This window comes from Caloenas nicobarica, chromosome 17 (genome assembly GCF_036013445.1).
Source record: "Caloenas nicobarica isolate bCalNic1 chromosome 17, bCalNic1.hap1, whole genome shotgun sequence".
Classification (NCBI taxonomy): Eukaryota; Metazoa; Chordata; class Aves; order Columbiformes; family Columbidae; genus Caloenas; species Caloenas nicobarica.
Window position 1 is genome coordinate 113,917 of NC_088261.1, and position 16,427 is coordinate 130,343.

Here is a 16,427-nt window from a genome sequence, read left to right on the forward strand (position 1 = left end):
TAGCTCAACCCTTGTGCTGTTCACAGGGCTACAGAGAATTTCTCTTGAATTGCCATAGACATTCAACTGTTAGAAACTGCTTGCATCATTCTAGGGGCAGCCAAGGTCCCTCCAATGCTGTGCAAGGTCCTGAAAACCACTCCTGGATTATCCTTCAGCAACCTGAGACATTCCTGGTGTGTCTGGCCCAAGGGCTGGAGCCTTCAGTGGCAGGGGTGGAATTTCCATAGGGATAGGTGCCTTCCTGTCAGGCTCACTGGGCCCCACGGCATGCATTAGGGGTGTTTCGTGTTTTGGTGTGTACCAAGACCTGCCAATTGTCATACAAGGCACGACAAAGTTTTCTGTTTAGCCTTCTTTTCTGTCTCAGACTTTTCCAGGTGCTTTTTACTGTGCTATGGCATTTTCTGATTTCCTTTTTGCATGCTACTGGGCCATCCTCTTGCCTTTCTGTGCTCCCAGAGTCATCCATTTCTGTGTCACCCTCCGGTGTTTCTTTTTTCCTCTTGTCGTGCTGCGAAGTTCTCTTGTCCTCTTAGTACTACTTCTCCTTGCACAATCCATGTCTATTTGGCTTTCAGCATGTTGCTTTCAGGAGCTGGAGCACACCCAAGCTGCTGGGGTTGACCCCGATGGGGCTCAGGCGACGCCTCAGGCGGTTCCGGACCAGGGGCTGGTGGACTGGACCGCAGCTGCGGGCGGAGGTATCGGGTGCGATGCCCCCGGGGTCAGTCGTGCGCCAGGGACTCGCCCGGCTGGGCCCAGCGCTGCGACTGCAGCCGTGAACCGGGCGGCGCCAACGCGGTTTTGTGCTCGGGCAGCGGGTTCCGCCCAGTTCAGGGCGGGGCAGTCGAGAACGTCCCGGGCAACTCGGCAGGAAAGGTGCGCGTTCCGGCGCACAACGAACGAGGGGAGAACCGGCCTGGAGTCCCGGGGGAGGCCGCGGTCCCGGGCCCGCAGCAGGGCGGTGCGCGGCGCTGGCGGGGGACGGAATCGGGGGAGGACCGCACGGAAGCGGTGCGGGGCCGACGAGGGGAGCTTACTGAGGAGCCGCAGTAGCCTTGGGTCGGCCGGACACGGCCCTGGGCCCGGGCCGTGACGAAGCGGAGAGTCGCGGGGAATCCCGGGGGGTCACGGTGGAAGGGCGGGTGAGGCGGCTCGGGAACGTTCTGCAAGCGGCTCCCGCGCCCGGAGGGCGCAGAACGCCATGGGCGTGGTCTTCCGGCGCCTGACTTCCGGCCTGTCGTGTTCCGCGCAGCATGCCGGGAGCTCTAGGCTTCGGTAACGGAGCTGCCGGTCGCCATTTTGTTCTGCGCGCATGGCGGGAAATTCAGTTTCTGCGACTCGGCCCCCGCGGGTGCGGGGCCGCGCTGCCCCGGGAGACGCGCCCGGAGCCTCCTTTTAACACCCCTTCTGCATCTCCTCGTCCGCATCAGAGATTTCTTTCTTTTAGTTATACACAAAAGTTAGTGACTACAATTAATGTAAACTCTTAAAACTACTGTACCACAGTACTGCCATTTTATCTGATGAATTTGATAGCATTCGATACCCGTATTTTTTTTCTAGTTACTTTTTTCAAAAAGTAACGTTCACTTGACAAACCTTTTTTGGAAGGTGATTCGGTTTAACCAAGTTTGGTCTTTCACACTGAAACAAAGGTTTCTCAGGCTTCTAGAATTCAACGGCAGGGCTGTTCTGCACGGTAGCAGCTCTGGCAGGCTTCTCAGGTCGTATTCACTCTTAAATGAACCTTCAAACATGAGACTGATTTGGGAAACTTTGCTCTACTTGATAATTTTTCAGATGCACATGTAATTCAGTAAAACTGGAACTACTGAATTTTTAATGGTATTCAGTAGGAAGATGGGAAGCAGTCACGTTCAGTTCTGATTTATGTGCAAGTATTGACTTTAAACTTGCTCCTGGTTTTTCTTTCTTCCTGTCAAACTAGACTGTTTTAAACTACTGAAATAGTTAATGGTGCCTGGAAACATGAAAACAACCCTCACTTCCAGGCGTTCAGGTGACTGAGAAGTTTAGCCTGTGTTTCTTCTTGATTTAGTTTTCGTGTGTGTGTTTTGTGTTGTGGTTTTGGTTTTTTTAAAAAACACCTTTCTATATGGAACAGCAGCTTGAAGTTATTCTTTGCATGTACTGAAACCACTTCTATAAAGCTTTCACAAAGATGGTGTCTCATTACTGAAATATTTTCTTATGTGACTTTTCAAAAGGAAGGAAGGTTGGAGTTCTGTAAAAAGTCAACCTCCAACCTAAGTTTTATTCCAGATAGTCAGATGTATTAAACAGCCTCTATTTATAGTGCTTCCACTGGCTACCAGGACATGTACAATCATGATCCAATACTTCCTGCATCACCGGTAGGAAAAAAAAAAATTAGTGACACTGTTTGTTTAAAGGCAAGGAAGGTTTTATTTAAGTGACTAATCTGTTATAAGACTTTAAAAACCATCTCACATCAAAATCTATACCAGTTGTAGAAATCTTACTCCTTATTTCATATTAAGAAATTAATTATTGTACATTTTTGAATCTTTACAAGGCAGCCATAAGAAATATAAATATTTGTCACCAGATAGAACCTTCTCACTGACAAACAATATTTAAAAGTATGCACTTAATAAAACTATAGACTGAAAGAACATTTATAATTTCAAGTTTCCTTGTATGAATTCAGCTGTAAGTGGACTGGCCCCTTCCCTGCCCCACAAATAGAAAAATAAGTTATGCAGAAGGCTTGGGGTTCTGTGAGAGGACTGCCATTCTGGGCCCTACACCAGTCCTCCTAGAATAATGCTATATTTAAAGCTCACAATCTGTAAATGGTGTCGACGTTGTGATCTCTGGTATTACCATCTCCCAGCAAGTCGCAGTAAACCTGCCTCTCTCTCTCTCCCCCACCATGAGTTCTGTACATCCTTACAAATTAGAAATGAACTGGCAAATTTGTTTCACATTCCCCTATCCCCCTCAATTATATCCAGTTTCAAAGGCATCTTATTGAGAGAAATACAAGTAGATGGTAAACTGTAATCCCCTTACCTTGGGCTTGAACTAAAATGAGGGAGAGAGGAAATACCGACACCTGACTTCAATTCCAGAGTCCATGGCACAGGATTCTAAGCTGCTCCAGGCCATTTCTTATTTCTGAAAAAGAGCTCTTTTCATCCAGAAAAACGTGTTATTACCTCAATTTTTTTAAGAAGGACTGAATTTAGGATCATCTGTAGGAACCTGTATTTACACTTGAGTGATTAAACATCATGAAGTCAGATTACCTTGTTAACCCCACAATTTCTGCTGAAGCTATGAACAGGGATCATGAGGAATCACGGCTCTTAGGGAAGCTGAGGAAGTAAGTTGTAAAGTTTTGTGTTTATGGGAATTCTATCCTGTACCGGCACCAGATGAGGATGGAAAGTGCCACTTTCTCCCCTGCATGCCTGAAATGAACAATTCAATGCAGAAATCTTGAGTTCAGATCCCACATTTCAAGCTCTGATCAGAAAACTGATGACATTGCAGTGTACAATCTCTTCTCTCCATTATGAAACTAATGAGCTCATTAAAAAGGTGCCCGTACTCCAATCATCTAGTATGTTTATGATATACTCACCTTTCTGTGGCTTACATGCAAGGGGGGGGAAAAAAAACCTGGGCAAAATCCTATTTGTTCAAGTAACAATTGTTGCACTTAGAAATTTTAAAACCCGAAAATACCTATTGATTTGGGGTATTATAAAAATGCTTATAAACAAAGTTTTTAGCAAATTTGAGACAGGAAACAATACGGGAAGAAGGAAAAATCTCTTGTTTTATCTTCCAAATCTATTATGTGAAGTACATTATGATACTATATATCTAAGTATTGGAGATTTGCTTAAACATACACATTAGCAGTGCTCTGGACTAAAGACCGCAATGTATAAATGGGACAACTTGTCCACTAATAATGGCAAACAAAGGCTGTTTTGCAGAATGGTGCAGCTCCCAGATAAAGTGTCATTGTTCCGCTTATTTTAATAGTAGATTAAGATATGGTCATTTATTTTTCCACTAGCTTACTGATAGTTCCACTTCTACATAACCAGTGAAAGTTTTAACTCTGTTTAGAAGTGACTACCCCAAGTACTAAAGGAACAGGTGAAGTAATCTTAAGAATTTAGACTCTGTTCTCACGGAAACAAATCAAAATGGCAGTTCTCATGAACCCCAATGAAAAAGAACAATTACCAATACCATGTCATTTTTACACCTAACAATTTTATGCTGAATAGATATAAACCATGCCACAAAACTAAATAGGAGTACTTTGGTCAAGCAAGAATCTGTTCCAAGAGCACTAGTGTATGCGAACACTTTTAAAAAGTTATTCAAAATAAGCAGATTTGGATCAACATCACTATTCATGTCTGTGGAATATTCTGCACTCTTTATACAATGACATCTTTTTTCAAACTTACTTTACTAGACAACAAAACTGAATACGGCCAGTGTAGTGTGGTTAGTGTTTGGTTTGGGGGTTTTTTGTGGTGGTTTTTTTTTGTGGTGGTATGTTTTGTGTTTGGTTTTTTTGGTGTTTGGGTTTTTTGTGTGTGTTTTTGTGGTTTTGTTTTTGTTTTCTTAAAAAGTATACTGGTTACAAATTTGCTGTGACAACAGAACCAAAACTTCACTTCAGGTGTCTTCCAGTAGATACACACACATACACACAAAACCAAACCACCACAGTTGTGAAGGTGTGTTTTCAAAATATCTCAGATAAGTCTACCACTGCTATTAGTCATACTCGGTTTTTTTACATAATTTAAAACTGGATCCATATCAACAGGACAAAGAAGTGAATGCTTCCAGCTGTGGCCTACTCTGCACTGACTTGTACTGCTGCCTTAGCACCCACTGGAATGACAAGTTTGTGTTTTACAGTTTTGCTTACACTCCCTCCATTTAGCAGGTAAAATAATGTGCTTTTCTGTAACAGGAGGCACTAAAGGTGCTGAAACTAGTGATGAGTCCAACCTGTGTTCTTGGGCACCCACCGTTCCCACCCAACTTCTCTGACCCTTTCCCTTTGTGTATCTTTAACACTTCCATAGCCTATAAAGTTTAAGTAAACACTGACTGCGCAGAGACTGCAGCAATGAGGACTTGCAATCAGAGAGTAAGAACCCTTGCAGGACCAACCTTATCCTTAGCAAATGTCCTGCTTAGCAGGACTGATAATCCTTCCATGAAAGCAAAATTAAAACTGAAATCCAATTGCAAACTGAATACCCATGAACCACTTCATGCGGTTTCATGTGGACAAAGTGTATAACTAAAATTCTGACCAGAAGGAAGTGATCAGAAGAAGGATCGAAAAAAATTATGCTCTAAACTAGTGATTCATCAAGGAAACCTCAGGGATCACCCCAAGCATAGCTTGGAAAAAAAAACCCCCTACTAGTTCAACACGTATAAGGTCCCCAGCCATTGCCACAGAATATTTGTTCAACTGCCAGCCTAGTTAGAGGTGTCTAAAATCATACTAGTACATACTCTCAGCTTAAACGGAAGTTGTTTGGTTTTTTGTTTTGTTTTGGTTTTTTTACCATTTGAGTGGCAACTGGCTAGTGCTTTCAAAACAAATGCATCTGGCGCCTGATGTTTCAGAAGATCAGCTCCTGATTAACACGAAGCCTTAACCTCCAAGCTGATACCTGTATCACTGTTTGCCAAATGCCCAGCTGGAGGCATGTGGTCAGGAGATAAACCATTCTATCCCTGAGCAATAAGTAGTGTTGGAATGATGCAAAGGCCACATGAGCCCTCATACATTATAGGAAACACAGGGAAAATATTTTCAGCTTGATTTCAATACCATGTGTAGAAACGCTGTAATTGCTACCGCTCTAAATCATGCACACACACTAGCATTTGTTTTACTACTATTAGCTCATGATATTCTTAAGAGAAGCCAGCACAGTGACTACCGTAAAGTGACCCAGATATTAATAAATGACATTGTGTCTGCAAGAGTAAAAGACAGACCTTAACAACCTAGGTGATTTCTCTAACCTTGTGCTCAGATGCTAGTTCTTTTAATACAGTCACAAAATTACACACAGTATGCCCCTTTTGAAAGACAGTAGGCCTTTCTACTACAGCAACTTAAAACAAAAATCAGATTTCAGAGTCTCTTGGATGATAGAGATAAATGGCTAAAGCAACATTAACTTTGCAGCAGGAACAGTATTTACTGTCAGGAGACATGCTACACAACAGCCAGTGCTTAGAAAGAACTCCGCAATCAATGTTGCTTTTAGGTCCTCTCAGCAAATTCAAAATTTGCCTAGTGAGTGCCTTCCTCAGAGGCCCTGGATTTCCACATCTATTTAAAACTACGAAGCAGGAACTGACTGGAGGGAGGAGTCCGGTGTACCTGTGCAATCTGCTCCTGGCTGCAGAGGACAGGAGAAGAAACGGACTATGTGATTAGAATTAATACACACAGTAGGCCAAGACAGAACACAGAATAATTCCTCCAGGTCTGTAGGTTAAAGAACTAGGTTCGATCTTACTGGGAAAGAATTTGTAAACCTGAAGACTGTTTCAATGCAGTTACTGATGTGCCAGAGATCTTTCAGGTAGTTTGAAATACGTAACTGACAATTTTTAGACAAGTAATGTCTAAAAAAAAAAAATAGAATATCTCCATCTATAAGCTACTTTGCTGCCTTTCAAGGCAAAAGTCACGTGACTATGCTGTTCAAAAAGCACACTGAAACTTTTGAGTACATGGAGAGTATAGACCCAGGTTTACTCCTGCACTGTCTTAATAGTTTTTCATTGCATTTCCTGTTTGCTTTACATGCCAACTTTCAAAATCATTAACCAGGCTTGTTGATAGACTTTCTGATCTAAACTACAGGCTAGGAAAACCTGAAAGTTAGGGGTTGGGGGTGGGCACAACACCCTGTCCACCCCAACTCCCTGAAATTAAAAAAAAACAAACCAACCTGAAAAAGAAATCTCCTATTGACTTAAAGCTTTCTCAGTGCCAATAGTCTGGTATTAACTTTTAAAGAAAAGCAGGTTTTTTGTGCACTTGTAATTTCATTGCAGGTTTTAAAACATGCTTCAGTTCAGTCATGGAAGTTCTCTGGGTGAATTTAGTGCAGCAGAAGTATGTCCATGAACAAACTGCTACTATGGTAAACTAACCGAAACACTTTAGAAATATTACCACTTGGGGAAAATTTCACACATTTTACTTCTAGTGAGTTCACTAAGAGATCAGAGAGAAATTTAAATCCGTAGGAAAACGTCTGTTTGGCACCTGTAATTTGGTATGCCCATTCTTTGAAGCTCAAATGCTGTAATTCTGAATGCTACAGATTATCCTAAAACAGCAGTTGCTATAAACCACGAGAAGGTAAACAATTTACCCACAGGAATTCCATTACTTTTTTTTTTTTCTCCTCCAGTGTAAAGATTCTAGTTAGAATAACGAAAAAAGCGATTGCTCTGAAGTTTGCAGATCCCTTAGTAAAAAGGCTCCCTTTAGCTTACCATCTCAGGATCTGTCTCTCGAACCGAGATGGTCAGAGCCATCTCCTTACTCAGAGCAGTCCACACATTTTACACAGTCACCAAGTTCCACAAAACAATGTGATCTTTGTACACTTGCACATTACTTTGTATACAGCAACACTAACTGCTTCAAACTGTGGCAGACACATTTATTTCTAACATGAAATTTTATGATTTGGTTCATAAGTGGAGTTCTCCCATTTACTTGATGTCCAGCACCTCACACAAACGCAAGTGCCCATGTTGGGGTCTCTTAACCAACACTATAAGCTGAAAGGAAATCTTGGGTTTAAGGCACCCAAAAAGCATCTTGCTGTACAAATCCTGACCACCCATTATTATAGTTCCCACTTCTGCTTCCCTTACAAGTGTATCGCTGTATCAAAAGTGAAGTGGAAACAGATATAACCATTTAATGTTTAAAGTGTAAACTTTCTCTGTAACCTATGGGACCTACTGTTGATACTGGTTTGGGTGCAGCTAGGTAGCTGATACCTCAATCCTTCTGAGTAAAATCAGCCTGTTACAGCTTTTTCTCTTATTGCACATTTTATCTGTTGTAAAAATAGCCAAAGATATTTCATGTTGCTTTGACGTTATAAGCACTTGCGATAGTTTTAGATTGTTTTAAAATTTCCTAATAAACATGTCAAGAGGAACAGACTGGAAGTTCCCCAGTTGGTGTAAGAAGGCAGATTCCAGAACAGGGAAGACTCCGAGGTACAGGTTCCCCTCTACATATCTTAGTTTGAAGCTGCCTAATTATCCTTGAGGCATGCCTACAAGTTTACTGAGGTGCACCCAAGATCTATATTCCCAAGCTTCCTAGGGGACAGATTCAAATTTGTGAACTCCACCTCGAACCCAAGCAATGGAGGGCAAATGCCTGTCATGATCTTTGTCTGATTCGGGCTGGCTCTGGGCACGCTCTGGCTTGGGGTTCAAACAAGGTGGGTCAGGTTGCTGTACAGACATAGTCCTGCGGAGATGGTTTCTCTTGCGCAAAAACTCAGGTTGGGAGTGGAGGCCAAAGCTGCCTTTTCTCAAGATCATCCGAGAGTTGTTCTTTTTGGGTCGTGAATGGAGACTGAACTCCAGCGACGCCAAGTGGGCTGCATAACCTTCACTGAGGAACTGAAATAGGAAGGAAAGAAAGGGAGTGACAAATTACTGCTGCCTCAACCTATGAGCTCTATGGGAATTAAGTTCCTATTTTGGGCACCCCAGTTAGATACCTACAGGGTACTAATACTCCTCTCCCCTCAGTTTTGGTTGTTGTTTTTTTTTTTTTTGAAGCACCCTGTTCCATTTTCTTATTCAGCAATATGCAGTACATGCACCTGCAGGCACAACCTATGACCACTCCATTCTCTTTTCTATTCACTCTGCCAGAAAATGGCTCATCTGAAACCAAAACTGTCCTTCTTTCTCTGAAACATCGTCTCTGCTCGTGTGTGTGTGTATGAGCGAGTGCACGCACGCATTCACACGCATGCATCTCCTTGTTCCCCCTAGGACCTCCTGATTGAGTGGCAAGAGTTACTTACTTGACACTGTGCCTGGTACTTCTTTGTTGATCGTCCAACTATGTAGATCTGGGATGGCGACAGAGCCAAGACATTGTACACAGAAATATCCTTCATGGAACCATATGCGGCACAGATTTTGATGTGGCACTGAAACAAATATTACTTCCAAAGTGAACGCTCTATTGAACACCATGCACTACAAGGATGGCACTTGTTTTGCAATGAAGCAGCAGATGAGTTCATTGTTAACAACGTCATTCTGTAAACCACAGAAAGCTAAATCTGTCTACCTGCATGCCAGCAAGAACTAGAGATATGCATGCTGGAAAGAACAAGCAGTTCATTTACTTATTTGTCAGGCCCCTTTGGATGTTTTATCAGCCTTCCTTGCTCCTTAAAAAGTGAGGAAAAATGAGCAATGGCAAAAAGACTTTGTGATAGCCAGTGAGATTCACTGTTCGAAAGGCAGGGAGATCTCTAACTTCACTGAATGACATTCTCTGGAAAAACGTTTCAAGGCTATAAACAGGTTTCTAGTACCTCTTGCATGAGATTCCGGAGAAAAATGGTCTTTTGTCGCAGTGGGTCATGAACAAGTCCATCTGAGAAGAAGATCATCCCTTGTGGGAAGTTGTGTTGAGACAACCATGAAACCACACGCTGTTTTTGCATATCTGGACGGCCAGTAATATAGATAATCAGATAACCCAGGTCCTGCCAATGCCTGTCAGAAACAGCAGGTAAATTATGTAGGTGCAGAAAGAGAAACAACACTCACAGGTCAGGTCGACATTTCTTTGCTCAGCACAGACCCAGTTAGAAGTCAGACACTATCCTTCAACAAGTGGAAAGCAGCATGCCTATGTCTCTGCTCCTATCGAGAAATCAAGTAATAATGTCACAACCTGAGGAAGATGGAGGGAAGCAAGAGAGATTCTTACACAGTATGTTATATAAAATATGAGAGCTATTTAAAAATGTATTTACAATAGACCTTGCTACACATCAAGTCCTGCTACATTGGAAACCTTTAACGAGATTTCCTGCCATTTTAGCTCTAAGGAGTGGAAACCCTTGAAAACTGACATCCCTCCATTCCCATGCAAGTTCCAAAATGAGAGCCGTATTTCCCCGTTTGGTGCGACATTAACGGACTTGCAAGAATGGATTAAAAGGCCTTTTAATTCTTCTTCCAAAAGATGCTCTTGCATTCATGGCACTCGGTATTTCTGAAATAGAAGTATGTCTTTATTTGAAGTTAATGAAACACAAAATAGACTTTTTGCTAATCACAGTAACACATGGAATCATTATTAATTCACTGCACACGCTTCAAGGCCGTATTCCCAAGAAGCAACCTTTCATCTTTAGGCAACTTAAACTACATATTTCAAAGTAAACCACAGTATTCTAAGATTCCTCTGAAAATCAGGTAGACCTGATGTCCAAGCAAATATAGAAATATCTCTGTAAAGAATCCTGGCCTTTAAAGAATTGTTTATTTAGTAAAAAACCCCAAAACTATTCAGCCCTCTTCCTTCCTATAGTGTTCAAAGAGGAAAGTCAGAGATATAAAAAGTTAAGTGCACGAATTTCACTTACCTGACCACATCAACGGCCCCAGCTCGGACTTTGGGGTCACTTCCCATAATTGAAACACTTGCTGCAAATGAACCGTCAATGCTGAAGACAACACATTCCATTCCTCGGGGAAGCACAGTCAGGTAACTTGCAGCACTGCTCTGGTCCCCTCTGGAGAGTCAAAGCAATAAATACATTTAAAAAGCAAAATGTCAGAATGTATTTTCTGCACATTCTAGTTAAGACCTGAAATTACATCTGTCTGAATCTACAACTTCAAAAAAAAAAAATCACTGTCAAATAGGGCTTCTGATTTCAGTCCTATGTGGAGCAAGTAAAACTTGCTTTTAAGAAATAGTGTTCCAAAGAGAAATTTGGAAGCTGACTTTAATAAGAAATCACATGTATAAATGCCTAAAAGTATTACGAGAAAAACCTCAAAACAACCTGAAGTGCTCAAACTACTACTCAAACATGTTGTCTATATATGCATATATACGTCTATATATGTACACGTAAGACATGAATACTACATATGCGCACAAACACACATATCTACACACATAAATTAGCTACTTTGTTGTTGTTTGTCTTGAGTTTTGGTTTTGTGTGGTTTTTTTTTTTTTTTTTGTTGGGTTTGTTTGTTTTTCCCCAGCAGTCTACAGCTACTGGCAAATTATGAGAAATTACAAGGGAAGAACTGATATGCAGCTTTTATTGGCATGTACTTAACACAAATCAGCTTTTCTCCATTACATAAACAGTTGGTAATACAAGCACTACCCATCCCTCTACCCTTGCAAATTACAATGGGAACGCCAATCCAGAAAAGCTTTCTTAAAAAAAAAAAAAAAAAAAAAAAAACGCCCACCCTAAAACAAACATAAACCAAAAGATAAATGCAATCATAGATGGCCATAATCTGAAGACCACATCTTCTTTCCTTTCAAAAGATGATTATTGTATGACCTAGAAATTCCTATCTGGTGATGAAGATCCTTACAGTACATGTGCACCGCTTATTCAGGAAAGACAGGACAATTTCTTTCCTTCCTGTTTGAAACTTATTCCTGCAGTCTGAAAGTCCATGGGAGCTTGACTTCTGAATACGCCTTATTTCGTTTTTAAGTAATTCTCTCTTCTCGAACTGTCTGTTCTATTACACTGATGTAAAACATTTCTTCCTCCCCAATTAGCACTACATAAGATTGTAAATTGACTTTGGACTTGGTTAACTGGTGGATAACAATACATACTGTTTTAGCTAAATTCATCTCACTGATTCAGCCTCCGAAGTAGGTATTCAAAGGAAGCTGTGAAGCTACTTCCTAAGTGGCTGGGCAATTTAATTTTAAGTGCAATATTAAACTAAAACTCTTTATGAAATCAGACAGGGCTTTTATTAAACATAAGATTTTTTTTTAAAGCACAGCTACACCAGGCCTGCACCTACCTAAGCCAAAAAATTTTATTTCATACATCTTCATTCTTCATGTTTTACTTAGCAAAGAGATTTTTTTAAGAAATGCTGGAGTGCTAGGAGAGCAGACTGATTCTGCTTCAATGAATTGGTATTTTCAGATGATGTTTTTGTTGTTGTTGTTTTTCCCAATTTAAAACAAGCATGGTCTTGAGTACAAAATGAAGGCAACTTTATTGATCAGCCTGATATCTACAGTTAAACAGGTGGCTGAGAGCAGGGCAGTACATCCTCTGCTGTTAATTTCAATATGAAAAGCTTCTTATCAGTCCGACAAATACAAAGCTATACCCTTCAGCAGTCTTTTCTCCAATGAACAGGCCACAAAATATCCCTGGTCGTACATCTTCCCACAAAAAGACCAATTACAGTCATCCAGTCTCCATATTTTGCAAGACCAAGTGCTCCTGAATTGAATTGCACTGAGGATTTGTGCTGCAGTAGGGATAAACTCATTGGCCTGGGCACCTCCAAACTGGCCAGTAAACAGATTATTGCTGCTTCAAATCTAAGCTGACACCACAACGACAAGACCAGGAAAAGGTAACTGACTAAAATCTCCCTCCACACCTCCTTCAATCTCACACATCTTGCTGTCTTCCTGAACACAACAACCCACCACAGCTGTAGTTCCAGCTTGGAGCTATTACCTGACCACCATTTTGATGGGATACACACCAACTCTCAGCCTCTTCTGTTTGGGTATGTTGTAGGATATCCGTCCACTGCTGTTGGATATCTCTGTGTCAAAGTACACCCACCTACCCGAAGATGGCTCAGTCATTATGAAGATATCAACCTGCGAAAACAACAAAATGGTCATCTGGTGTAACAGCAGACAACGTACCCCCTATTTACGAGGCCTGCCAAACCTAAGTCACATTAGTATCTCCAACTACAGCTTGTACTAAAAGCTTACAAGGCAGTTTGAAGGAACTTCAAAACTCAGTAAAAACTTCACAGAGGGTCCTCTCAATTAGAAAATGCTTCCTGACACACAATACAAGAGTTTATTGCCTTCGTCATTTAAAGCACTCAGGTTAGCACTGCAGGTGTCAAACAAGGGTATAGAGCTCAGAAATTTGGCAGGAACCCTAAATTAGAAGATCAATGTGAAAACTACCAGAACAGCATTCTGCTGACTGTGGTCATTTAACTGTTCTGTCTCTCTTTTCACTCTTCACATCAAAAGATTATGAAATATAGCCTTTTATGTAAAGTTATTCAAGATTCTTGGAGGGACAACATACAAGTATAAAAAAAAAATACAGATAGTATTTCTATTAGTTTTGAAACCCCTCAAAATTAGAATGAAATTAATAATTCGACAGTATGGAATTCTCCCCAGTGCAATAACTAGTAATAATCTTAAAATTTTTACTTAGTGATTTTTTTTCAAAGAGATCTTAATGACAGGATTCTATTCAATCTGTTTTCCCACTGCAGAAACACATCTTATTTTTCATTCCTAATCCTTCTGAAATGGGAATATGACTTCAAGGCAACCAGCTGGCACACAATCTAGAACCCCTTTGGTGCCCTATTCATCATTGTGCCAGAAGAACCTTATCAATGAATAAAATGTGATCAGATTGAAGAAATTTATAAAAGCTAATCAAGAGCTGTGATTAAAATCTTCAAAATCACACAAAACCTGTGATCCTGTCTTGCATGTACACTCAAGTGGCGAGGCTGCTTTAAGTTTTTTTACAAACCATATGGGACAAGATTGAAGCAGAGATGGTCTTAAAAATATAACCATAACTTATATTGACAGTTCAATGTGTATCAGCACACATATGCTGAATGCTACGAGAAAATCTTAGAAGCAGCACATCACTGATGTCTTGTGGAGTTGACTAACTAAGGCCAGCTGTGACAGAAGCATGGTAACCAGACACAGTTCCAGAAACATCCAACCCTGCCATCTGCACTAGCAAATATACTCCAAAGACGACATGTCGTCAGCAGGTCGATCCCTAGAGGCATCAGGTTAGTGCTGCATCAGAGCGGGATGGGCACCCTCAAAACAGGCCCAGCAAAGCCTCCACACTTCAGTTTTACCCTCAGCTCAGCAGCACTGTTCTGTTAATTTCCACAAAAATGCTTCCAGCCTCAATGAATACAAACAAATGTGTTCATTTGATGCTTGGCTTTGTTGGCTGTAAGCCTGGCTACTGCGGGTACCCTTAGGAGTGACAGCTCCAATCCATGTCACATTACCACTTAAATTTTAAAACTAATATTTACTCTTCCATGTATAAGAGAAACAGCAGCCACCTAGCCTCTAGAATCCCTGATACCTTAACTAGTTGTCTTACCTGGATAGGAGGATATACATTTTTGCTTTAGTGATTTGCCAACCACTATAAAATTCTTTTTCCTTCTTGCTCAAAAAGTTAATTGTCTCCAGCAGGTGGTACAGGATGGCAGATTCAGAAATCACTGCACAACACACTCATCATTAACGAGAGGAGATGGCCAGCATCATGTAAAGATGGATGAGAGCTGGGAAACATGTGCTACATTCGATGACTGTTTCTAGTAAAAGCTGCTTTAAAAAAAAATAGGAAAATTGATTAATCAGACTTTACCTTTTCACCTGTTAAAGCCACCATGTCCAGAGGTCCATACATAAAGCGCCCAACCAGTACCTGAGGACCATCTTCTGCTGCAATGACGTCATTAGCTCGGTGATTGGCAGTCACATTCTGAAACAAGAGTTGATGGTGGGAAGGGTGGTGTTTGCTTTTGTAATGAGGCTACTGTCTCCATTATGTTATTATGAACAGTGACACAGGAACACAGTCCTGGACAGCGTGTCTGAGGTACATCCCAGCACACCTTAGAGCACCTAACAAAACAGCGTTCCTGTTTCAGCTGGAGCCAGGTTTCCAGTGAGAACGCTCAAGATGACCAAACGAGAGAACACTTCAGGTAATGCCAATTATCGCCAAGTGGTGCCACAGATTCACACGATTATGTGCAAGACAGACACATCTTAATCGACATTTCTAACTGAAGTGGCATCTAAAGAAGAAATATTTTTTTTCATGAGTTATGGATTCATTTAGCATATAAGAAAATAGAAGAACCTCTTTGCTTAACTGAAACTCAAGGCCCCTCTGTTATTTAAATAAATATACTTTCTCCCAACATGTGGAGATAAAGCAAGAATAAATAGATCCTATTCCCTAACTGTTAATTTGTGTGCCTCTGGATTAGTTTAGCAGTTTTCAGCTCTTTAGTAATATTCAGTTACGTACACTCATGCTTTGGGAGATCAAACTCCATTTAAATTGCTGCCAAACCCAAGTTCTATAGCTGCCATACATATTCAGATTTATACTTACTCTCAATTTGACATGTGTCCTTTTGCGCAGCCATTTTTCCCGTGGATTGGATGGACTTAGTGTTGCTGGGTCCAGGTTGTCATTTTCCTTGAAATTCACATTTTCATACCTCATCACCTGAAATTATATTAATATTTTAATAAACGGTGTGTGGCCTGGGTAGTCCTGGTGCTTGGCAAAGAAAGGGCAAGTACACTGCTGCGCCAGCTGAGTGACACCGCAGAGCCAAAAGCACAATGAAAGTACAAAGAGGTACAGGCTATACGTTCACGTTAATTGTATAGACAAATAAACTGCTTCCCCTCTGTTGGCCAACATTTAGTCCCAAACACTTATTGAACAGCTTTTCTATTCACAACAGAGCTTGCGCATTCTTCCAGAGAAGATGGTGAAAACATTAGGGTGGTATCAAGTGACAGTCACATTGTCTGCTCACAGTCTGTAAAGTCAGTAAAGGAGCTTAAGACCATTAGCCATCTAACTGAACTGAAGATTAAAAGACTGATACCCTTGGAAGATGTAATTAACAATCACAAGGTTATTCATTGCAGAGTGAAAAAACTAAAGAGATAAATGACCTGTCTTAAAATGAAGGCCACAACGTCTGTCGATTCCCAGTAGCTGGCATGGAAGAGATGTGGCAGGGCCACAGTTGGAAAAGCTGTCAGCACATCTGGACAATACAAGGCATAATCTATCCGTTTTGTTCCCCACCACTTTGCAGTAACTACAGAAAAACCCCAAACAAAAGAGCATCACATTTCTGTAAGATATCTTCTCAATAAATCTCTTGCTGCCTTTATGTATAAGGTAGATAATGGAACTAAGTCTTCCGCTTTTTTAATCTTGACATTTAGAGTCTGTTAAAGGTATCTATCAAACAAGTACCGT

General features: G+C 41.1%; 1 protein-coding gene across 2 annotated transcripts in view; it reads right to left on the reverse strand.

Annotated features, from left to right (window-relative positions):
- Positions 1-2,479: 2,479 nt before the first annotated feature.
- Positions 2,480-16,427, reverse strand: part of PITPNM3 (PITPNM family member 3) — a 54,143-nt gene continuing 40,195 nt past the window's right edge. For both annotated transcript variants that reach the window (XM_065646905.1, XM_065646904.1), the window contains 8 exons: positions 16,115-16,263; positions 15,537-15,653; positions 14,778-14,894; positions 12,834-12,982; positions 10,725-10,874; positions 9,663-9,846; positions 9,141-9,269; positions 2,480-8,727 (listed from right to left, as the gene is read on the reverse strand). In XM_065646905.1, coding sequence (XP_065502977.1) covers positions 8,419-8,727; positions 9,141-9,269; positions 9,663-9,846; positions 10,725-10,874; positions 12,834-12,982; positions 14,778-14,894; positions 15,537-15,653; positions 16,115-16,263 — 1,304 coding nt within the window. In that variant the 3' untranslated portion in view covers positions 2,480-8,418. The remainder of the gene's footprint in view (positions 8,728-9,140; positions 9,270-9,662; positions 9,847-10,724; positions 10,875-12,833; positions 12,983-14,777; positions 14,895-15,536; positions 15,654-16,114; positions 16,264-16,427) is intronic.